The 25,668-nt window shown below is 38.1% G+C and overlaps 1 protein-coding gene across 4 annotated transcripts in view; it reads left to right on the top strand.

Annotated features, from left to right (window-relative positions):
* The window catches only part of ARID1B (AT-rich interaction domain 1B), a 325,159-nt gene that overhangs the window by 13,025 nt on the left and 286,466 nt on the right, over positions 1-25,668 (top strand). For all 4 annotated transcript variants that reach the window (XM_066546937.1, XM_066546936.1, XM_066546938.1 and 1 more), the window contains exon 2: positions 19,513-19,707. In XM_066546937.1, the coding sequence (XP_066403034.1) occupies positions 19,513-19,707 (195 nt within the window). The remainder of the gene's footprint in view (positions 1-19,512; positions 19,708-25,668) is intronic.

Genomic DNA, 25,668 nt, shown 5'->3' with positions numbered 1-25,668 from the left:
ACATGAAAATTCAAGTGTGGTGTTGCTGTACATGTGGAAAGTGTAGAAAAGACTGGAACTGAGGAGAGGAAACACTTGGCATATGATTGTCTATATGAAGTAGTGATGTGGTGTACTAGGTATGTTCTATACAATTTTATAGAACTTGATACTTCATTTCATAGATTTCCTTTCCTTTTAATTCTCCTCAGAAGATTGGGGTGCCAGCAATGGTTGTTTGTTATTCTACAATGTCATATTTCATTTGAGGGGATCTATCTTACGAAGATGGTGAATGAAGCCTATTTCAAAAGTGAGTTAAGGTTCCATTGTTGTAGAAGAATAGCTTAGTAATTCAAGAAAGAACTGAGGCCAGTTTCTTCCTGTGTGATAGTTTCCAAATTCTGTTGCTTTGCCTCTAATTACACCTCAATGTTTATTTGCAACAATCTTGTTGCCTGGAAAAAGAATCCCACATTGTCTGATTTACCCTCTGTGTTTCTTTTCTCTACTCCTGCTTTTTAACATTCAGTTTAAATTCTTCATTTGCTTGTGGCTGATGTCTTCCTTGATGAGATGGAAGAAGAAAGTAGATGCTTTTTCTTAAAGGCTGCAGCTAGTCATGGCATCATAATGGAAGGTTCAAATATTTATGATTTCTGATGACATTTTTACGTTCTTGAAATTCTTGGTCTCGCATATGGTTGTCTGTCTTACTTGAGCAAATTATCTCAGCCTAGTAGAAGTAGAAAGAAATGCAATTTTCCTCTCCAGAAGTGGGTTTACATATATATATATATATATATATATATATATATATATATATATATATATATATATATATATATCCAAAGAGACAGTGAACATGACGGGGTGGGTTTTTTCCCATTTTTTTTCCCCCAAATGTTTGATACTGAGCATTCAGTAACGTGTTTTGTTTGTCATTTTTAGATTAATACTTGGGAATAAGCAGCAAATATATTTTTAAATTGAGTTCAGTCTATGTACATCGATCAGAAGGTCCACGAGGGTATTCCACAGAAAGACAGCTTTTTGTCCTTGGCTTTTGAGGATCACAGGCTGAAACAAAGAGCAAATTACCAGGAGAAAGTTTGTAACACATAAATGCACAGGAAAATAGGTGTTGATCCAAATGGACATCTGCTTTTTGTGTAGACACCAAGCCGGAATTTCTCTTGGGGGAAACTGAAGAAAACTTGAAAATCTAATTTGTTTATTTCTGCGTTTTTCAGTAGCCTTTTGTTACACTCCTTGAGTACTCTTTCATCCAGTTTTGTGTTGCTAAAAGATCTTGCACCACTATAGAGTCTGATGGTTGTCTGAAACTGATCTAAGACTTCACTTCTGCTGTTAAGACCAGTCCCCACCTTTTTATCAGCTCCCTGCTGCTTCCCTTGTGTCATAAGGTGAATCGCATCCGCTCTGCTCGAAGATTTGTCTGAAAACTAATCCTGCCAAGTAAGACCTGTGAATGTTTAGCTTTCAGCCAGATCATTGAGCAGATCTGACTTGCAGCATAATATTTGCAGCACAGAGGTAAAGCAAGGGAGAATATGGCTAGTTCGACTGAGGGCAGGCATCAGGCCATGACAGCCCCTTTGGTGGTGGTACAAGTGGTGGTTCTGTCAGCCTAAACTCCTCCTACTTTGCCTCTTGAGTGTAAAATTAGTCTATAAATAATGACAGGCAATTTTTTAACATTTGTCTGGAGCAGGAAGCCATTGTTATCCCTCTCTTAAGAGGAGAGAAGCTGAGGCAGAGAATATTTTTTTTTTCCCCAAGGGTAATAATTATACAGAATGCATTGATTGCGGTGGCCAAATAAGCTGTGAGTATCTTCGAAAAATATGATATCAAGGGTGGAACTCATGTAACCATATGTACTGTAGGCATTTGTACCTGATCTTTTTGTGTATCTTTGGTGCAAAAAAATAGTCAGATCTTCATGTGAATCATCTCATCCTAAAGTAGATGTGTAGTTCTGGTCTAATGAATCATGCTCCTAAAGTTTCATGGTTTTCCCCTTGCTCTAAAGAAAGGCTAAGCTGATAAGCTCAGGTGTTGATGTCAAAGGGCAAGTGAAATTAATTCCTTCCACTATTTACAGTGTTTTCATAAAGGCAAATGATTCCAGACTTGTGTTGGAGTTCTGAACTAACTTAGCTTCCTCTTCTTGTCTTGCTATAACCTGTTGGAACTAATGGTTTTCATAACCATTTCTGCTTAAGCTCGATACATTTCTATTTTGTTGTCATTTGTACAATGCCTATTCAGAGATTTTTTTGCTGCTGCTTTTCTTTTGGTATGTCAAATTTTTGCATGTAAGAACTGTCAGTATTGTTTATTTTTTCCCACCATATTTGCAGACATACTGGCATACTGGCAAATTTGAAAATACCAGGATGAATTTCCAGATCAGTTGACCTTCATGCTTAGGTATGCAATTTCCTCTGTACATAGATGCAAGCTTTTGATTTGGAAATAGGGCAGCAGTTTTGTTGTGTAGATGCTGCTTCACAGTCCACTGAAAACTCTTTACCCGCTGCTGGCACTTCAGCATGCAGAGAAGTGGGCACCTCTGGGAAGGAGCTTCCCTGCTGTGGTGATCCTCCTCCCCCAGCACTGGTGCTTCCTGTGACTCCACATTCCCCCCACTGATTGCTCCAGGGGGCCTCTCTGTGGGGCATTGTGCAGAGTAGCAAACCCAGTGAGTGCTTTGGGGGGCTGAGGGGCTGTGCTGGGCATGGGGAGTTAGGAAGGGGCAGCCCTGCCAGGAGATCTCTGCCACCGAGAGGGACGGTGGTTGTGAAAGCAAATAAGGTTTGTTCTGAACACTGCGGGTGTGTTCCAAGGTGATGAAAGTGGTGGTATGCTGAGGGATGAAATTGTTTAGGACAAAAGAAAACACAGGGATGCCTATCCTGCATAGAGCTCTTCTCGGCAGTATCGTGTTTTCAAAATAGTTAAAGAGGAAAAACCACAATTTGCTAAAGAGATTTACCCACGCATCCTGAAAAATGGGTACCATAATCCTTAATTATCTCTAGGCTCACTTAGCCTTTCTTAGTAAAGTATTTCAAATGCCCAAACTGAAGTATTATTGTGATTAATAATTCCACTGGTATCTTTGTAGCAGGATGTCAGTGCTTTCCACTTTTTGGAGGCTGGCACAACCACATTTTTGTTTGCATCCTCTTTAAGGAATCTTTCTCACAAAGGGCGTCAGTTTATTTGACTTAGGCTTAGGTTTCGGAGTTAGGTATCCTCTGAAAAGTTGCTTGTTTTCAAAAAATTTGGAGGAGTCTTTTGTAGTGTTAAAGTTTTTGTCTCTTTTTTGGTTCTCTCTTATAATTTGAGGTTCAGCTAGTGGCATGATTTTCAGATACACTATTTTTCCCCCAGTGTGTACAGGGGAAGGAGGAGGAGGAAGCACGGCTTCCTCAAGGTTGACTGAAATGTTTTAACTTCTATAGCAAATGAGGTGAGAATGAAATTGTCAGAAGGATGGAGACTAAATTATTGAAGCACTTGACTGTTTAAAGTGGCTGGGGATGTACTATAAAAGGTGCGAGTCTAACAGTCAAATGTGTAAACAGCATCTTATTCCTTCCTTGTACCTGATTTCTCACCACTTGCTTTATATGAGAGCCTAAATCAGTGTGGGAGATGTTGCAGACTTCTCAAAGTGTTAGTTTACAATGCCTCCACCAGAAGAACAATTTATTACCATATAGAATAGTAGAGAGAAAAGCATTTTCAAGGAAGATTAATTGAAGTAATTCATCACTTTAAAATGAAGAAGGTGCATCAAACAAAAATAAAAGCTAAGTATTTTGCGTGCTTCTATTGGAATTTGATAACCATTTGTTTTGCTAGAAAATATATGTGGACTGGGCATCTAGTTCTTGTCTACACAGTAAAACTATGTGCTATAATTATATGCTATAATTATACCAATATAACTCCCTATGGAGACACTCTTATACCAGAATAAGAGTTTTTATGGTTTATCTTACTCTGCTTCCAAACCACATAAGCTTAAGAGGGAGAGGGTACTCTTATGCTGGAGAAAGTTTCCACACTGAGATAGTTATATTGGTATAATTATGCATTTTTTTACTTCAGTGTAGACAAGTCCCTTGTGCCTTTTCAGCTTTGAACTTTAGTTAAGAATTTCTTGGCTGTGATAAGTGTCTAAGCATTTTTATAGTATATTTTTATAATGGGACTTGGGTATTTAAACCAATTACTTAGGCCAATTAACAGCTTCCTGGGTTGTGGATAACAATAGGATATAAAGAGGGATCAGAATTCATGTTCCTAGCTGCTTGGATATATCTGCATTTTCACCCCCCCTGTGATTTTACCAGTATTTGGTGTACAGCACAACAGGTGGAATAGTGTGTGGCTGTCTAATGAGTTCTGTGTTGGACACTTTTTGTCTGCTGTTTCTCATTATTCCTTGAGTTTTGTTGTACTTTGGCTCTAATTGCATGTATTTCCATGGATCACAGAAAGAAGCTTCCTTGATGAAGTTGAAAAAACTGCTTCCAAAAATGTTAATTGTTTGGAGAACTGCTGAAATTTATTGATCTTTACACAAGACAGGATCATAATTGACTTGCTAGGCATAAATTGTGCAAGGAGCTACTCAAATTGGATTCAGAGGAAGGGGAAGGTGCAGGAGCCCTGTTGGTGTGTAGTGTAGTCAGGAGAAGGGTGATGATGTGTAGAAGGTATGTTTGGTAGGGATGATGTCTCTTGCCTGCTTCAGTCACAGCTGGGTACTTAGAGGGAGGTATTCACATGGATTGTGCTTTGAAGTTGGCTGTTTTCTCGGTTCTCTTCTCCCCATATCTCCTTTGCTGCTTAGCACACAGCTCATCTCATCCTTACATTTACATCTCCCCAAAACCAGAAATATGTAAACATTTTTTACAGTATTTTCACAGTTTCTGCAAATATCAACATAAATTACTTAGAATCAGTTTTTCTTACATATCTTTTTTTACTCCCTATGAAAAGATTGGTTTGAAAAATATACCTCTTTTTATTCCCTTAATTTTCTTTTATCAATGTATTTAGTATGTTTGTAGTGTTGTAATGTCCATATGGTCTAGTTTTGCTAGAAATTGAGGATTATGACTTGAAATGAAAAATTGCAGAAATGGGAGAAACCTTATAATAAAATAGAGGTGATGTAATAATCTCCAAATCATAGAAGAGCAGGGCTTGAAGTGACACTAACAGGTCATTTAATCTATCTGTCAGCTCTGAGACAGTATAAGGCAGGCCTAACATTCATGGCAGATGTTCATCTGTCCTGTAGTAGTAACAGACTGAGCAAAAAAGAATTATTTATGCTTACTCTTTCCCCTTCTCTCCCCAAAGCTTTGTGCAAGCTGAACTTTACATGGAATTGGTGTGAGAGGATATATGGATTCCTTCAGGATTATTTCAAGTTTCTGAGTTACTTCTGTTGTTGGGAAACTCCGTGTTTTCTGTCAAAATAGTCTAATGATGTTTGTGTATTTTTGAGTGTAATATCCCATTTTAATTTTATCTGGCTGTCAGTTGTTCAGGTGTATTTCTTCTTGAAATGATTATTTTTCTGTGTTGGCTTTGTAACCAGTGTCTCCTCTTCTTTAGCATTGAGCAGTTTGGTTTAAAAATGTGTAGCATTTCATTTTCATACTTTGACAGTATTTCTGGTGTGTAACCAGTTTCAGTTTTCCTTTTTTTATTCAATCTCTTTTTGCATGAAAGAGCTGAGCAGAAAAAAGAAAAACAACTGTGGGTAGGAGTGTAGAAGTGAGAAGTGGAAGAATGTGTTCAAGAAATGATAGTACTCAGCAGAAGAGCTGGGTTTAGCTGAAATGTCAGGTTAAATATGAAGTGAACAGTGTGGCCTTAAGTAAAGATTTATATTCTTTGAAGAATAAAGGGAACATATGTTTCAGAATTTTACGTGTGGTATCTGCAGCTCTTTAATCTAAACTGAAGGTTGCAAATGAATGTCAGATGAATAGCATCTTTCTAAAGGGAACAATACCTGAAATTGGAATTTCAGATACCTTGTTGCTAAAATGAGTCTTTGGGTTTGTTTGCTTCATTTTCCCTTTTGGTTATGTCAGTGAGAAACATCTGTCTTTGCTGCTAAATGACCTTTTCTGACTTGGCCAAGTGATTTTGACTGAGTGGACTGTCTTTGAGCCCTCAACAGCTGCAGGAAGGTGCTGATGTAAGTTGCCGCCTTGGAGAAGGTTTAGATGTAAATATACTCAAATAGCTGTTGCCCCCAGAAATAGCTTATTCAGACTTACAGAAAAGATTCCCTGTAGCTGTACTGCTTCAGTGTTTATGAAGTAGTGATTCCCTTCTCTTTCCTTCTGATCTAATCTGATTGTTAATTTTACTTCTGTTCTAGATTTAGTAATTTTAGGAAGTTGGGAATACTCTGTTTTGGGTTGTGCCCAAAGGGGGCTCATTAATCCTGAAGATCCTCTCTAACAATAAAGAAGTTTCTTTGAAGTGTGTTTAGATAGCTGTGTTGGTGTTTTTGCATGATGGCTGATGTGGGCTCTCTTAAGGACTGGGAAATAAGAGGTAGGCATAAAAGTGGAAAGAAGCCAAGAGTTTTCAGGCAGAGAGAATTTGAAAATATAATGGTTTCTGCTGTGGGAGAGGGAAGGCAGTTCTATGAATATGGCATTATCAGATTCCCTGTTAAATAAATATTTTTTTGGATGAGAAATACTGAAGAAGTGGATCATCTTTCCTGCTTTCATATTTCTCAGACCAGATATGTCTCACATGCTGATTTTTAATTTAATTTTAAATGATGTGATATTAAAAGAAAATTATGGTCATATATTGAAAACACATCTTCTTTCTATAGAAAGTGAAAGTTCTTGATAGTAGTTATACTAAAACTATGCCTTTAATTCTGAACATCCTACAATGATCTGTTGCAGAGGTGTTCATACCCATGGTTAATCCCACTTCTTTATTTCTGCACTTACCTAGATGTGTGTTATACGCATGTGTTTGAGCTGAGATGCTCTGGGATGTTCCGTAGTCTGCCAGGATTTGTGGAAGAATTTGTCCCATTTGTTGTGATTGCAAGAAGAATAATGAAGATTTAGTGACTTCTGCCAGTTTTGAGAAATAAATGAAGGCTCTAAGATAAACCAGAATTTGATGTGGTTGAAACCCAGGTCTGATTTTTTTGACCCTGAGTGAGCCACAGTGAACTTCATATCAACATTGAGATGCAGTTTTTGGAGGTCATTTCTCTAGAATTCTTAGGAAGTCATTCCCAAATTTCTGCAAAGTTTTAAGCTTGTTTAAAACATGTAGGAATTAGAGCTGACAGTATTTTAAAATCAGCATAGCTTTTAAATTATAATAACAGAAAGTTATTTTGCTTTCACAATGTTTGTATACTACATATACGTTGATAGATTTTTTTTTAATTATAGAAATTTAAAATTCAAGGATTAACAGATCCCTTAATACTTTGAGTTTTTGACTTGCTATGTTTGTTTCGGTACAGCTGCTACATGCTAAGTGCCCCAGTAGTTTTAGAATTACTTGAAGGGGGTGTTACCACCACTACCTTCAAAGTGAAATTTACCACTCGTCTGGTTTTTGTCCTTTTAATTCTAAAATCTAGATGAAATGTAATCCCAGGAGTGTCGTTTTGCTGTTGCAATGTAGTCTTTTTCAGATGATACATGATTTAGTTGGAAACAAATTAGCAGTTATGAATGCCTAAAGAAAGCAATTTAATAAACAAGATTTTTGTAAGACCTAATCAGAATTGTAAAATGATACTTGGGAATCAGTTATGTTATACAATAGAGTGGGTGTGACTTGTAGGCATGTGTGTGGATTCATGGTTTCTAGTCACATTGTTCTTTCAAGTGATACAAGGGCTTCAACCCTCAGTTTACTGTTTCTTCTAATTTATAACTTAACTATTAAAGGTTTTCAGTCAATAATGAAAATTCCCACTCATAACTGTAATTTGTTCTGGTGATTAATTTCGATTTTTATTTTAGCTACTTACAACCTGCCCCCTCCCCTATTTTCTAGTGCTTTAAATCACCTGTTGCTGGTGAATTTTTGTTTGCTTTGCCCCTGCCCAGGAAGTTAGTTCCATTCTGCTGACAGTGTCTGTGTTGATGAGAAAGGCCACTATAAATGAAAAATAATCACAGGCAGGTACTCACCAAGATTCTATTGCTCCAGCTCCACAATATGGGTGTATAGCTCCACATTCATTAGCTGTTTGTAGCAGACCCTTGGGCTGAGCTGATGCTGCTTGTGTGTCTCTAACTGGGACACTTTATTTTTGCCAGTGTGATACAGAGATCGTTATGGAATGATGGTGAAAAAAAGATGAATTGGTTTGTTTCCAGGTAACTTAAAATTTTGCACTATTGTGACCAAGTTTTTTCAGCCTCTACAGGAAGCAGTTTTAATATAGAAAGTATGTTACAAGAGAAGTTTCTTGGCAGTTGAAGAAGTGACAGGGCTTCTGTTATAGAGCTAAGTTTGCATTCCAATTACCCTGATGCTAAATATATGCCTTTAGGAATTCTGCATAAATTGGCTCTAGCTAGGGGCTTTCCCCTGTTTTCTTATTTTAATTAAGACCATTTTTACCTATTTAAAAAAAAAAAAAGTTAGGCTTGAAAAGAGAAGATGCTCAATTAATCAGTGAGCTACCCGCTGTGAAGCTAGAAACCAACAAATACAGAAAATCAGTGCTTTGCACTGCTTTTTAGTGTCCCAGTCTGCTATCTTGTCTTGTAAGTAGGGTGACTGATTCTCTCCTTTTTCTGAACCCTTGGTGGTGTGGCAGAAGGAGATAGCTTAAAACTTTGGCAAATATTTCTCAGTATGGACAGAACTTTCTGAACCTCCCTTTGTTGAAATTTCATGTTATGGCTATGGAAAAGGAAAACAGCTAATTGTTTTTGTTTGCCTGGTGGAGTTTTCCATACTTTTACTCTTTTATGCATCTTTATTTCAGTAATCTATCAATTTTGTCAATGATACTTGTTTTGGTGTGCCCCTGTCCATGTCTCACCTCCTCCCCAATTTTACTCAGACACCTGCAAAAAGAGAAGAAAATTGCATAAAGCCACTCAAGTGGCAGAGCACTTTGCAGAGAAGAATGGAAGATAATATTTGACAGTAGTTCGGGATGAGAGTAAGAACTGGGGGGTAGGCAGAGAAAAGGGCCTGCGTTGTCTAAAATATCTGCTAGGTTCTAATGTTACCTGGACTCTGATTTACTCTGGAATTGCTCTGGTGAGGTCAATTACAAATACCAGCAGTAAGTATAATTCAGATTTGAAGAGATGTCATTTGCTTTTTTTTTTTGTAATAGTGTAATCTCAGAACATGGTCTAGAAATTTTACATTTGCTTCATTCATGAACACTTGATGAAATCTAGTGTATAAGGCTGAATTTGAGCAGTTCAGGAGCTTATTTTTGAGCTTATCTTAGAAATAGGTGATTTTTTTCAAAGGCATTAATACCATTCCAGGTGATCTAGCAGCAGAAATTTAAGGTCATCTTTTCTCTTTTTTTCCACTTCTTTTAAAGATGCTTCTAGGGACCTTTTTTCTTTGGAATGGAGGTTTCTGAAAGTTTAGAGTATCTTGTTGCAGCCTACTGATGCAATTTCTCCTTTTCAATATCTTCTAGAGGTTTGGGGTTTTTTCCTCCCTTAGCCTACCCTTGACTCTTAGTCGTGTTTCTTGTTGCCTAATAGCTGACATCAGTCTCCCCAAAGTCATCCTGTGGCTTTCCTTGTTAAAAGTGCATATAGGACTTGTTGTTATGAGAGTGAAAATGCAGTCACAGGAAGGTGAAGTGTTGTGCTCGTGTTTGCATATCAGGTCAGCTGCTGAGCCAGGAATAGAAGTCCTGTCTCATGACTCAGTGCCCTAACCGCTGGCCTGCGCCGCCTCTCCAGAGCACCGGTCTTTTCCAAGAATATAGTGGTGATGGCTATAGGAGTAACTACAGCAAATATAGGAGCTTTGCTTCCTACTCTGGCAGGGCTCCAAGGGTTATACACAGCTTATACGACAAGGGGAGGAAAAAAAGCTTTCTAAAGGAGCTCCTAGATAAGTTCTGTGAAGTTACGGTTTGCTTTGCTTTGTTTAAAAACAGCAGCAAAAAAATAAAAACCAGAAAAATAAACCTAATTGAAAATAGCTTTCCTGAAGGTTTAGGATGTGGAAAAAAGTTCCATGTGTTTGAAAGTCAAACTTTGCTCTACAAATAACCTTAAGAGTGGCCTGTGATTAAATCTTTTGTATATTCAACAACAAACTCATTTTATGCAACCGCAACTATGATAAAATTGAATTAAATGAACCTGCCTCTAAGAAAAGATACTGAATAGCTGAGTAGCACATTATTCAATGAATGGAAAACAGGGAGGCTGGCTGAAACTGCTGGGAAATGGTTTTAACATTCTATCGGGCTAAAGAGCAATTCTGTGAAATCACTGTATTTGTTTCCCCCCTACCTCCCCGCCCTCATTTTTTAAATAGCAGTGCTCTTCATACTGTCAGAATTCAGTGTTGTGACACCCCTACTCAAAAGTTATGACAGCAGTGTAATGACAGCTACTGCCTCTTGAGAATCAATCAGGCAATTAATTTTGTAAATGAAATGCTGATTATACAAAGCTTCACATGAGAGGCCCAGTGATTAAAATCAATTTAACAAATTGTTTCAGGTGGGACTTGATTAATAATTTGCCATAAATGCTGAGGATATATGACCAGCATACCTTTTTGAGTGTGTGTGTGTGTGTGTGTGTTAATATAGAACTATATATATCACTGGGAGTGGAAAAAATCTGCAGCTAACTGTATGTACTTTTGGCTTGTGACCTAGATGTGATTGGTTATAGCTTTTTGTGGGTACTCTGTCATCCCCAGTGTCCACAATGTCACTTTCTCAACTAGCGTTCTCTCCAGCAATTGAATACATCTAACTTTTAATTTTATATCTGTGAGTAAAGCCAAGTAGTTGAAAAAGTGTATTCAGATCCACATGAATATTAAGCTTAGGAAGTTTTTTCTTTAAAATTTAAAGTGGATGTGGGATTTTTTTCCATTTACATCCCTCCCCCCCGTCACTTATATTTAGGACGTTGTGCATTTTCCCCCTCTTACTGCAATACTTCTCTGCAGGCAGCCTTCCTGCAGAGCCCCCCTCGTTCCACTCAGGGCAGTGCTCTCTATTCCTTGGCTGACAGACACTATTTTTAGTACATCCTTTTCTGTCCATCTAATGCCGTGTTTGTGTAAGAGCTGTACAAAGTAGGTAAGGGAATTTTTTTTCTGAGTTCCAGATGGCAGCCATGCACAGTGAGTGAAGGTGTTTACTTGTCTAGGAAGCTGAGAACCTCATTGCCAGACAAAATAGAAGTAACTGGTATTCTGGGTGGGGCTTTGCTTTTTTAAACTTGGTTTTCTGGGTTTATGAATGGATTTTCTCTTCCTTGTTGAGCCATAGCCTTGGCTACTGAGGAGGCCTTAAAGCTTTGAGGCATCCAGTGATAAATCTAGCCTGAGAACTTTAGGTTACTATTTTGCCTTGCTATCTGCCTTGCTTTCCTGCTGGGGGTTGCTATTTTGACAGTTGAAATGCCAGACTGAGAGTTCTGTCCATGTCTGACTGTGCTCCAGTGCCAAAGCTTCTGTATTGGTGCAAAGCCATCCAACACAGGCAGTTCTTGGTTCAGACTGGACTGTGGATTGGAGCAGCCAAAGCGTGGTCGTGACATGGCAGCGCATAGGAGGAGCAGCTGGAATGAGTGACCTGTTCTGTAGTGGCAGATAAGTTTGCTAGAAGACATTTTAAAGAACCCCTGAATTCTGCTGTGCTTGAAATTGCTGCAGACTTGGTGAGGAGGGGAGCAGAGCTTCTGCATGCCTGAAGAAAAGTGGGCATCCTTCTTTGCAGAGGCATCCAAGTTGGAGAAAACTAACCTAAAGACAGGACTATAATTCCTGAGTACTTCCTGGAAAAAAGTTTGATATTAGGAAAGTGGGTTACAGGAGAAAACTGAATGTTCAGGTGTGATGAGGACAGATGACACACATTAAGCTGACTTCAGAGTAACCTATTAGCTGTCAGTAGCTGGCAATGACAAAGGCAACTTGAGGGGCAGCGGTTCTGGGCTGTATACCCATGTGAACTTTTCAGAAACCTAGGATTGTTTTGGCCATCAGCTGTGTTAATGTGTATAATTGCTTCTTGATGTTGTCTTAACCTTTGCATGCACTTGTAGTGGCAACTGAAGAGGTTAGTTATGTACACTTCATTAAAAACAGGTTTCTTTTCTTTGCAATGTTTGTTGTGATTTGTTAATTTAGTAGTTGTTTAGTTTTATCTATATGCAAAATTATAAATAGAGAATGACTGATACAAAGGTTTTACAGGTTTTGGGTTGTATGTGTTCAAGAGGGCTTGGAAGAAGGCTGAAAATCAGTATATCCTTCTACCTCACCCTGCAGAAAGAGTTGCTTGTATAAATTATTTGTAAATGGTCTAGGCAAGTAGTAGTTGATTAGTTGTGGGGCATAGCTTTGATGTTTTTTTTTCTTTCGCCTTGTTAATTACTTACTTTCTGTTTTGAGTGGGAAATAATCTTTCTGATGTCTCCCTGCAGCTGAAATCAGACACTATGCAGAGCCTTTAAGACAAGCAAAATGGCTATTTATGTTAAAACTCTGCTAGTGTGTGCTTCTTCATTTACTGGATTTTCTTTCATCATAGACTTATGTTGAACTCAGCTTTTTGTTTTTGCTTATTACTTATTGTGTTTGTGCAACTGCCTTTTAAAATTAAAATTTTAGTAAAAGAGACAGTAGATTTCCTTTTTCAAAAAGATAGAAAGCATGTTTACTATTCACCTCTCAGACTTTATTATTAATGTTAGAATTTAATGCTGTACATTCGTACTTTTTTAATAGTTGCTTGCAACTTTCTTAAATGGATATTGAAACACACTTGATGAGAGTTGTTTTGATACTCCCTCTTTTGTCACGTAAAAATGTTGGCTGAGGTGTCCTTGTACATGTTCATACAAATGATGACATTATCTAGGAGTGGATTATCTTTTCTGCAGTTCCATCCTCAAGCCAGCTGTGTCATTGTATTATAGTGAATACTTGTGATTATCTTCAGCGATAAATTTGTGACTTGGTGCCTGACATAGAGTTGAGAGCTCCATGCCTGTCTTTCTTGGAATGTCGGTAACCGATTGTCAGCTGTCTTTACTTATTATGAGGTTTCAAGGCTTTGGTTTTTATACAGAGATGTGTTTTCTTCTTTTTTTTTTTTCTTTCCTTTTTTTTTTTTTTTAATATGGAGACAGAAGCTTTGGCTGCAGATCAACGAATAAACAAAGAGTTATTGTATTCATAGCTCTAGGAGTTTGAGGGGAAGCCTACTTGAGAGTGTTGAGTTCATGTTTTTTTGTTACAGGCACAAATGATGGAGCATTACTTGGGATGCTTTGTGGCTTATAGTTGCTTTAAATCGCTGCATTTGCTGTTGTCAGCCAAACTAATGCCTCTTTCAATTTTTTTTTTGTTTAAACAAGAAAGCACACTTTCACTTGAAAAGTAGTTACATCTCTCATGTAAATACTCATCTTCTAGTGAATTGCTCTGTCTGCCTTGTAGAAAAGAGCACTAGGTGAATGGGATTCACATCTAAATCCCATTGTGACCTTATTCAAGTGTCTCCCACTCCTCCCTCTCTGGAGATTTCAGTGGTGAGGGTCTTTGTGGCATCTTTAAATGGAAATGTTAGTTGTATTTTGGGACAGTGACTGGTGTTGTTCATAAATATCATTCAAATAAACATTTTGTTGTTAGAAGTGAAACACTGGTTGTTAACTTAATACTGGATAAATATATATATGTAATGTGTGCATAACATCAGTAGTGCCTTAAAAGTAAGAGCTGGTTTTGATCAGACTGTTTCTCAAGTTATTATCTTGTGCAAGCTGCCTCAGATCTGAGTGTAGATGATGTAACTGGAAAACACTGGCTAAATGACTAAAGAAAATGGTAGTGTATTTTTCTATTACTTTAGAAAAGGCAAAATTAAATCTGCAGGTACTTCAGGGTGAGGTGATTTATTTGATCGTTTTGGATGGGAGGAGGGCAGGAGTGGTGGTGATACTGAGTTTACAAATGGGTGTAGAATATTAATTTTTTCACTTCTGCATATAGCAGAAATGTCACATTTATGTATTTTTTTACAGAAAACATTGAAAAAAGGAGCAGGTATGAGAAAAAGGTTGTCAGTTACTATTTGTAGGTAGTGTAGGTTTTTCAGTGTCCTACCTTAATGGTTGTATTGTCAATCTAAAGACTGAGAATGAAACCTTGGCCCTGTTGAAATCATAAGCAAACCTTCCACTGGGTGTTTTAAGGTGCTCATGAGGCACATAATAGGCAGGAACTATTACGAAATGCTCTGTTCTCACAAAGCCTGATAGTACATGTGCAAATGAATCTGATACTGACATGAGATAGGCACTATTATAAAGGGGTTATAAATTATGGTATTTCTGTGGACTGAAGCAAAGAACAAGACTGAGGTATTTTGAGGAACTGCAGATCTACTCAGTTTTAATGAAATGCAGCAAGTTGAAGAGGAGGTGCAGAATAAGAAGCAAAAGGCAGAATCCATCTAGGCTTGCCTAGAAGAATGTGGCAGTAAAAAATAGCATGAGCAAACACTAGATAAACTGGCAAAATGGTAATGTGTGTATTAGGAGTAAAACAGCACTAGAGAAAAATTGGGATGTTCTGTAAAGGCAGGAAAAGAAACAAATGGATATCAATTGCTACCATGACACTAAAATAAAATCTAATAAGTGATTAAAACTTTGCACTACAGCATGTAATAGAAAGTAAAGGCATGGAAGATGTGAAAATACATGCTCATCCATTCATAGTCAAACATGAATGCTGGGTTTTAGAGGAATGTGATGCAGTTAGAGCAATGCTGTCATTTTTGGTAGATGTTAGAGAGCACTTGTGGAGTGGTTGGGTTATGATCCCTACAGCATAAAGAGGAATACATAAAGAGGGATAAAGATACATCTCATAATCATCCTGTCACTGAGAACTTGTCTTTGAAAACTGTTGGAACTGATGTTAAAGAAAATATTGGAAGTTAATAAATGTTAAAGGAACTTTCAGATAAGATTATTTTATGTGTCAATTAGCAACTTCTTTTAATAAGTTTTTAAAATGTCATGGATGAGAGAAAGTCTTGCTATAGGAATGAAATCAGAAAGTCTACAGAAATGATAAAGCTGAAAACTGTGCATGCATTAAAGCTGGAAAAAGTTACATTGAAATTTTTGCCTTCATAGTAATGGGGACAGTACTTGATGAGGAGCTCTTCTTTCTTTTTGTTGAGTGTATGGCTCCAGGTCTTCCTCACCATACACTGTTCTTAAGACCAACTTTGTGTTTTTGTTAGAGAGTTTTCAGTGGTACTGATCACGGACATATTAAATTCTAAAATCGGTTCTTTATTGAAGAAATGATGGGGTTTTTTTGTTAATTTTTTGGTTGAAACACACAGTTTCTGAAAACACTTTCAGAGCACCTCTGTCATCAAATTCAAAAGTTGTTGCAGTTGTAGATATGCAACATTTCCTGCAATTTAAGCCCCATGATTTCAAGTAAGGATGCATTAAATTGGTAAATTCTGAAATTTTTTTGATTTAGTGAAAACTTGTGGCAGATGCAGAGGTAGAGCCCATTTCTGCCTGAGCAGCACACAGCTGCTTTAGATGGTAGGACAGTTGTCTCCTGCATTCACTACCTGTATGATAAGTGAAGCCATGCTCCAGTAGCTCACACTGGCCCCTTCACTGCCCTGTGCTGGGTGGATACCTGGAGCAGGCACATGTGCTGCCTGTGAGGATTGAAGTGTGGCTGTGGGTTTAAGACAGCTACATCTGTGAAGGAGACAGACTTAATGGTGCAAGGGCAAACTTAATTCCATGAGCTCTCAACTTCTGCAGTAATAATCTTTCTTAAGCCTGGGGGAGACCTGGCTCTTTGTTTTTGTTTTGCCTTGCAGAAATATGTTGACAGCCACTGAGTCACTGGTAGATGTCTTCACCTTTAGCTGCACTGCATAGAGGGTTGAGATCTAATCTGAAGGGAGTCAGAAATAGCAGTGATGACTTGCCACCCCCCATAAGGACCTACCAGAGCATAGGATGAGAAATGTTTCCTCACCAAGTCTGTCTTCTCCGACCGTAGAGATCATAGAACTACTATGTTCTACTGTTTGTTCTTTCCCTGAGGTCTTTGGGAGGGAGGAGGGAAGAGGCAGCACTGATAGCTAAGGTGGGTCCCTGTGAATTGTCCCAGTAATTTGTTCAGGCACAGTCACTGCTACCTCAGTCTAGCCCTCTCATATTCAAGTATCTCCAGTCCTTGGTCCAGATTCTTGACTTCCAGTGTTCACAATAAGTTCTGAGTATGTCCAAGTCCCTTTCTCCCAGTGACCACAGCCTCCTTGATTCCAGTGTTGTGCGAGACACTGCAGCCCCTGGTGCCTGGATTACAGCAATATCTGATGCTCTTCATCCCTCCACCTTTCAGAATTGGAGGATATTACCTGAGGGAAAGAGGAGTGGCTGACCTGAAGAGAACATGGAGAAGCGTAGTGATGGCAGGCTGGTGAGAAGGAGGGAAGGAAGGATGCACTGGCAGTGAGGCTCACTCTCCCAACACACACACAGAAGCTCTGCTGTTGGAGGTCACTAGTCCAAAGGACAGACTCTTTGGCCTGTATCCATGTCGCCTCCTGACCTTGTTTCCGACTCTCCCCTTCAGCTCTTTCTGCCTCACTTCTGTCTCCATTGCTTTTTTAACTCATTGTCCCTCTTCCTTTGTCTGGCAAATTCAAGGCAGCTTCCATATACTTCGTAACTCCTCTGAAGAAACCTTGCCCTGCCCCTCATGGGCTCCTGTTTATTCCTCCTGTGCTCCCAGTCTGGTGACATTCAGGTGCTCTCTCTGACAGGGGCACATGCCTTACCTTTCATGAGTGTCCAGTGTCACCCTGGGAAATTAAAATTCTCTGCCTCAAAGCATGGTGTTCAAGAGGTATTTTCAAGTGTTTTATGTGAGAACATAAACGATGTATTTTTCTGTGACCTCATTCTAAGACATAGCTGAACTATTTCTGCTGAATTTTCCAGAGAATTTCAGCCTCAGGCATACATATGCCCTGGAAAATTTCAGCCTAAATGCTTGAAGTTTGGCAAAGTTTATATGCACCTGAAAGTAGTCTTAATAATGGATAATGTCAGATTGTTTTAGCTGTGTAGCTATCTGCATTGTTTATATTTAAGAGTTGGATGCAGAAAAGAAAATACTCCACTCAAAATTAATCAAACTTGAATTTAAGTAATGTGGTTATTGGAGATGAGACCTGGAAATTATACCCTGAAACAGAAGATGGTAGCAATGAAAAGTGCTGTTTGGCTTCATGGGCGTCTAATGGAGGAAGCTCAAGACTCACTTTGAATAAGGATTTATGTTTGAGAAGAAGAATATGACAGGTGATGCACCGAACATTAAAACACAGAAGTAAACATAGATAAAATATTGTGGTCTATAGGAGGAAATGTAAGTTTTCCCCTGGGACACTGTTAAAAGGAATCTATAAGGCTTAGCCTTTTTGTTTTTAGTTGAAACTGTGGTGAGAGTGCATGATGGCCTAAAAAACCCCAAAACTGAGAATGTTGTTGTGGATCAGGTGATCTGCAGTGGTGGAGGAACCATTGATTTTGAAAAGTATGAAATATAAATAGTAAATTACCCAGGGACATTTAGTGGCAAAAATAGAAACTTCTCATCTGGCTATAGAGCAGGCAAACAATAAAAGGAAAATTGCTGAGTAATACTTATCCAAAATTAGCAGTGAATGTGGAATTTGCTATGGTAGCAAAAAAGGGCAGTCCTCTTCTGAAGTGAATGGAGATTCCTGTAAGGAAGAGGTTATCATTTCCATCTTCTCAGGTGTAGTGTGCCCATATTCAGAATACTTTATTAGTTTTGGGTGACATTCCTGGAAAATTGGTATTGGTAATGGTAGAGACAGCCAGGGGAAAAAAAATGAGGTTTGATGGATTCTATTTGGAGTAAGGAAAGAATAATAGTTCATTAAGCAGTGACTACTTTGGAAAGGGCATATTTTGGATAGGAACAAAAAAAGTAGTGTGTTAGTAGTACAAACAGCAGTGATGAGAAGAAACAGGGATGGGAGTGGGAAATCTTAGTTATTGTCATAATAACTATTACATCAGAAAGGACATGAAGAAGCTGTGTTACATTGGAGGTTTTAAAATTAAACTGTTCAGCAGTGTGCTGCAAGAGGGAATCCTGCTCCTGCTGGGGGAGTGGGCTGGCTGGGTAAATTAATAGGTCTTTTTTGGGGGGGGGAACAATAAGGAGGGGGATATTCGCCACTTTCATGAAGATGAGACTGTGATAGGCTTTTTGGAAGCTTCCCTGAACATTCTTCCATTAATCTAACCAGAACTCAGGAATTAAAAAATGGATGTCATATTAACAATACAGGGCTGCACTTCACGAAGTATGGTATTTTTTCTGGTTCAGTTAGTTCTCAGTAATAAAACATGAGAGTAATACTACACAATGGTTGACACCTGTCCTGAAACTGTTACAGGGCTTGGTAAGTGCTGCCAAAAAGTCTAAAAATAAAACTTCTCTCCCTTGCCTCCCTTCCCCCTCCATCACTGGCTGCAGTTTGGATTTTCTGAGGTCTATTAAGGAAGCAAATAAACTTTCATGTAAAATGTGGGTTATCACTTGCTTTTTGATCTGGAAACTTATTAGTGTGCACGAAAGCAACAGGAAAATGCTGAAATGCAGTGTTCTGTATACACTGCACTTCTTGGAAACTTTATTTTCTTTCCAGTTTCTCTTTTTTTCTGATGTGAGAGAACAGATATTTTCTTAAGGTTAAGTGATTTCTCCACTGTTTGTGTCTCTCTTTATATATATTTATGTTTTTTGGTTGTTTTTTTTTTTTTAACATTAAGGCCAGTGATGCTAATCAGTGTGCAGCAGTATATTTAATTATTTCTTAAGCTGAATTTTTTTTGGGAGATTTTCTGCTCTCTGTCTGTATAGGTAAGAGTCAGCCTCAAGTTATAATGCAAAATATTTTCTAAAGTTGTTTTAAATGAAATGGAAGTCCCAGACTTACTACTCAAAACCTCATCTAATTAATCAGAGAACCCAGGGTATGGTATTTTGCCAGTTTGTACATCGAGTCAATATTTGATGTGTAAAGCGTTGAGAAAACACACGTATCATTCGCCCGCAGTGAGCATGACGATTCTGACCTTTTTCTGTGCATGTCTTCAATATTCCTTTGCTTGTGTTTGCCAACAGGGCAGCCCGATGGATCCGATGGTGATGAAGAGGCCGCAGCTGTACGGCATGGGCAATAACCCTCATTCTCAGGCACAGCAGAGCAGCCCCTACCCCGGGCAGTCCTACGGCCCTCCCGGCCCCCAGCGCTATCCCGTGGGAATGCAGGGCCGAGCCCCGGCAGCCATGGGAGGAATGCAGTATCCACAGCAACAGGTTTGTGGAGGATTTTTCTGGGTTGCTTTGGTTTCCCTCCTCTCTTTCTCTTCCCTCCTGACATTCCGGTAAATACAGAGGGGCAAGAGAAAACCCTCAGAAATAAGTATTTCTTGTGCAAAAAGAGGATGAAGGGCTGTTTTAAAACTAAAGAAATTATGTTCACAGTGTGAATGTTTTCTGAAATCCCTTACAGTTTGAACAGGGTTTAGTTTGTTGCTGGGATCTTTCTGGAGAGAGAGAAGTATGTCAAATGCCATGAGTTTTCTTTTTTTTTCCAGTTGACACCACGTAGTCTTGCATATTTTTTGGTTCTTTTCTTTGCTGCTGTTGCTATTTTGTTCTTGGCTTTTTAGGGGTTTTTATGTTCTTTTCTCTCCGGCTTACACACACTTAAATGTAAGATGAAAACCTAGAGCTGACATCAGTACATCAGGGCTAGTGTAGTCCAGTGCATACAAAAGTGGTACATATTTATATCATCTGTTTGTTGTTGTGGTGGTTGCTTTTCTATTTTCTCCTCATTTTAATAGGAGTCTGTAGCTTTTCTTATTTTTTTTCTTTTACCAATTCTTTAAAGACAGGATTTTTTTTAATGTATCAGAGTATATAGAAAGGTAAGGATCTTCTTTTTATCTTCTTGGATTTCACTGCTGATGGAGACCTTGTGCTTTTTTCCTACCCTTTTTAAGAAGGTCAATCTCAATGTGCATACCATGTACTAAGGAAAATATAGCAGTTTTCAAGAGGGAGAGATAAACTGAGGTTATGAAGAAGTTTAAGTTAGCTCTTTTTTTTTTTAATTAGTGATATGTGTGTAGGCAGTGAGAGCTCTACGCTGCCTTGTGAGCAGAACAAGTAACTTGATCATTAATGGGAAAGAATATTTGTTTTGTGCAACTGAGCCGTCACAGATTAGTTTCTTTTTATATTTATTGTTTAATATAGAAAATAAGATAAAATTTTGGACTCCTGGCAGATAGATTTCTGGCCAATTCTTGTTATTACCCATCCAGTAGGACAAGATGCTAATCAGACAGTTAATTAAATAACAGTTTCAAATATATTATAATATCATTATCACAGGTCTTAATTTTTCTTCTTTTCTGTTGTTAAATAGATACTTACTGATAAGGAAGAGATTATTTAGTTTAGAAATGCCAAACTGTATATTTGGTTGCTAGATTCAGGCAGCAAAGCATTTTGTCAGTTGCAAAAGGGAGTTGAAATTGAATAAAGGAGGCTTTATTTTTCTCTGTGTATCTGTAACCAAAGTGAAGTTATTGAAACACATTTTTAATTTAAGAATGAGTTATTCTGTGTTACGGCGACGAGTGTTGAATTTTCAGTGCATTTGCTAATTGCTTGGTAATTGTAAATGACCCGTCAGCCGGCAGTGAGCTGGCAGCGCCATTGGCTGCTGGCCCCATCGGTCTCCTCGCAGCGCTGCCCTCCGTGGCAGGGCCAGCCCAGCACCAGAGCTCTTCGGGGAGCAGGGACGGGATAATTATGACATTGAGTTTTTATTGAACGGACATCAGCACCTAGGCATGATTTTGTTTTGGACAGCCTCCAAAGCTTCGTGTGTTTGGTTTGTGAACCTCTAATGATCTGAATCCAGTTCTTTTCATATTGCTCATATATTACCACCTTTCTACAAAGGATTAAAATGCAGGAATGCAGGTTTGTAAATTGAATTGCCAACTTACCAGCTGAGTGGTAAGTTGTCTTTGGCACAGGATGCCACAGTTTGATTCCTGGCTGGATTTTTACTCCTGTGACATGAATATTAAGTAAGGAGAGCCTAGCTACGCTTGTTAAAACTGTGTAGCATGTACCTACTTTAGATATCATATATATATATATATATATATATATATAAAATACATAATATTGCCAGAAGTTTCAGAAGATGAATCTCAGCACTTTCTGGAAATTGGACTGCTTTACAGTGTCACATTGAATTTATCAAAAGCGCAAGGCACTTCCAGAAACTTGATTGGTTAAAAGATACTGGGCCTTAAACACATACTGTACTCAGATTTAAGTATTGTGCAGAGATAGCACTGAGTAGATGGATTATGAGGGTGGAAGTGCCACACTGTAGGAAGGGTGGGAAGCATCAATGGGAGAGATTGTTCTTATTTTAAGTTATAGTTTGCTGTTGGTCAAAGATAGCTGAGGGTGTCAGCTCTGTTTCCTTGGATGAAACAAGAAGGCTTTTTGTTAAACTGCGAAGATTTCTGAATTTTGAAGAAGACCTTGAAATGTTAAGTCTGGCTCTTTGTCAGCAAGTGTTGTGGCTTGAGGTTAGAACTATGGGACTTGACAGATTTTAACTTGCAGGCTCTGCTGCAGGATGCTGCAAATGAAGAAATAAAGATGAAAAACAGCACCCTAAAGATTGAGCTAAAATTAATGAAAGTGGTAGAATTGAAGATAATTGCCTAGATGTAGTTAGCTGGTCTATGTCATATTGCAGCAGAGAATAGTGTGTTCCAGCCTGCAGCCCAGAGGTGGAAGAGCTCTCTCTCAGGAAGGGAGGCCTCTGGCATAAGCAGTAAAAGATTAAAGAGGATAAAAAAGATGAAATGGTATCAGGTGCAGTCAGCCTACATATGTGCAGCATGGGTGTCAAGCACAGCCTGCTAACCAGTTTTAAAAGGGGTGTCTATGAAATGCTGCAGTCATTCTCTTACAACTGCTGTTTGGCCTAGGCATGCTTGACACCAAACATGAAGGTGCAAATAAACCCCCAGATTCTCTTAAAATTCCGTGTGGAAACTGCAGGATATTGAAGTGACTATGGAAGGTATGAGATATGTTCTGCAAAGGACTGAAGAGAGAAAGCAGATCCTGTAAGTGTTTGGAACTCATCTCTGATGAGTATTGATGATGAGCCCCAGCACAACACACTGAGCCTTACATAAAGGGCACAATTTGAAATCCAGGCAAACTCTTTACACTAATACAGCTAAAGATAAAGGGGTCTAGATATATAAATGGCCATATAGGAAAGGCAGGTTGGTTGTAAATAAAGTAGTGGTAACCTGAGATTTTTGCTTTCTTTTCTGACAGTTAACAACATATTTGTCATGTGAAGATGGGTGATAGCCTCCTGGGACAAAGTGCTAAGCAGTTTGAAGGGTGCTGCAGCATTTTGTAATATTTTGAGGGCATGTCCAGTTAACTCAGTGTGAGTCAAATAAATATATAAAGCCTCTGGACTGATTTGACACCTATATAAAAGGGAAGGTATGAGAAAGGAAGGTGATAAAAGAAGAGCCATATGCTTAATTTATAGGATTGCAGATGACATATCTCTTGTCAGGATGCATTAATATGGAAAATTAATTACTTAGAAAGAGATTTTTATATTGTTAGGAAACTTGGGATTTTGTTTCTTTCCCATTCACCTTCAGTGGGAGAGGGGGAAAGAAGGCAAGTGAAAGCAGGGAGCAAGATGACCTGTGCCAAGGTTGTCAGTCCTTATGAATGGAACACAAGTTGCAGCAAGGTTTTAAAATGCTGTTCTTGCCTGTAAGTCTTAATACTGCTATCTCATAATCTCATGAACCCTCTCTCCTGGTTTGCATGGGGTGAATATAATTTTTGGATTATTAGCACTCCTCACCCAAGGAATGTATGTAAAACCAGAAAGCAGAAAATATTCTCTCAGATTTAACTTTCAGTTTCTAATATCTTAGATATCACTTGGAATTACAAAGAGATGATGTCAAAACTGAAAATCCCAATATGCAGAGATAGTTAGCACCTGAAAACTTCAGGCTTGATTTTGCAATACATCTCACTATGAGTGAAATACTATCTGAGTAATAAGATCTGATTATAAAGACAAAAATTTGCTTTTCATTTAACTTCTTTTTTGCCTCACACCCTTTTTGGACCTCAGTCAGGCAAGTGATGATGCCATGATCAGTTCCTTCTGGCTTTAGTTCGATTGCCCACTCAAAGTGCTTTAGTGCTGGGTGCTGTAGGAAAACCTTCTGCTGCTTTGTAAAGACATTTGTGCTAAAAATAAAAAGACTTCAGAATACTGGTCAAAATAAGGGGCTTTTTTCTCACCAGTGGTGTTACTTTTTCGTGATAATAACATGCAGAATTTTATTTTGTGATGAATTTAATTAAGCTTAAAAATCATATACTTGAAATATTCTCTCACAGGTTTTGAAACTTTTCATCAAAGTTTGAAGGCTTGGATTTATGAATATGTTTGAAAGAATTGAATGGTGTGATATGCCTGTTTAATCAGATGATCATTGCCTAATTGATTTTTTTTTTAGCGTGCATTAAAATTCCTTGTGTACTTGATGGACTGGAACAACAACTTATTGTGTAAAGAGGATCATGTTGCTATAATGCATAGTAAATTCTTTATGAAAGATATTTGCATAGATGTGTACAACAGCCATTTCTAATAACTATTTTAAATGGAATATTTCAGTACTGATCATGCAGTTGCTTTAGTGCCTTGAGCCTGCTTGCAGCAAGACAAGTTATGAGGCCTGAGCCTCAGTCTATTTTTTCTCCTTTTTTTGCTATAGAAATTCTGTGAGATGAAAGGGTGCTAATCACTTGTTCCTTTAACTTTTTTAAATATTCTTGATTTGCAGAATTCAAAACCAAATGTTATCAGTGTCCTCACTGTTTTAAGAATGGAACTGTAGATATTCAGAGAAGTACTAATTCCATTTCCCCCCTTTTTTGATATACAGATTTTTTTGAGGTGTAAGGAAAATATGCCTGTTGTTGTCTTATATGGCAAGTTTCAATATGGAGTAACTTTTTTTTTTTAAGGGGAGAAAAAGTTGTAAAACCTCTAGGAATATGTAGCTAGGATTTATTGTAATGGAAACTGCAAGTAAACCAGAACTATAGGAGCAGCAGTGTGATTACATCATTTAGGAAAGGGTTTACAGTGCCTGGATTGGGTAATGTCCCAGGTTGGAAATGTTGAGTTTATGCCAAGGAAATCAGTTGGCTTTTGCCTTGTCAGATAGAGTTTTAAAGCTAGCAAACACAGGTGTTTACTGCTGGTTGGCTGGTTGTATGAGTTATTTTCTGAAGTCATTTTAATTCTAAAAAATTGAAGTCTGCCAAGAAAGTGAAACTTAGTGTCATATTTTGCTCTGAACCATTAACTTGAAATGCTGTGTATACATAGAGCAAGTACTGGTCAAGTGATTACCTTTTTGGTCCTCTGAGTGTATAATTACCCTCAGCACCTAGATGATATTAAATGTGTTGCAGTTTTTTGCTCCTAAGTAGGTTTTAGCACAATTGATGTTAGTCTTGTTAAAGAGAGCAGACACAGAAAATAAGCACCATTTTCAGTTCTTGGTCTGTTTATTTTGCAAGAACAGAGAATGAATCAATGTGATAGAATCTCAAAAACAGCCAGCAGAGGACAAAATAGTGAGATGTGTTGCTTTTTCTTAAAGATTGATAGATACATTTGATGCACATACATAAGAAGGGAGTGTAAAGCTTTGATCAGCATGTGCTTCAGAAGTATATTTTTCAAGATTTTTGTTTGATTTACCTTTGGGATTTTGGGGGCATTTGTTTTCCTTTGGGTTTTGTTATGGCTTTTGTGGCATGTGTGTGTGTTCTATTTGTGTTTTTGTTTGCTTGTTTGATTTATTTTGGTATGTTTCATTTATTTTGGTATGTCACTGGGCATTTATTTGGAGCTGTCACTAGCAGATTATGGATCTACTTTGTTACTATTTTTCCCAACTTCCTGTTCTGTAAAAAACATAAATACTTTTAATTAAAATAATTTATCAGTAACATTTTATTTGAATGATAGATCTGCTATCCTGTTGAATTTCTCTAAACCTCAGAAAAAAAATCAGTAAAGTAGAACTGCTGCTTCCTGGAGAAATGTAATGTTTGAACCAGAAAAAGGGACAAGAAGTCATAGCTAGTTGCCTTTCA

This window comes from Molothrus aeneus, chromosome 3 (assembly GCF_037042795.1).
Source record: "Molothrus aeneus isolate 106 chromosome 3, BPBGC_Maene_1.0, whole genome shotgun sequence".
Taxonomy (NCBI): domain Eukaryota; kingdom Metazoa; phylum Chordata; class Aves; order Passeriformes; family Icteridae; genus Molothrus; species Molothrus aeneus.
Note: the sequence above shows the minus strand (reverse complement) of the source record. Positions and strands in the feature narration are given on the sequence as shown.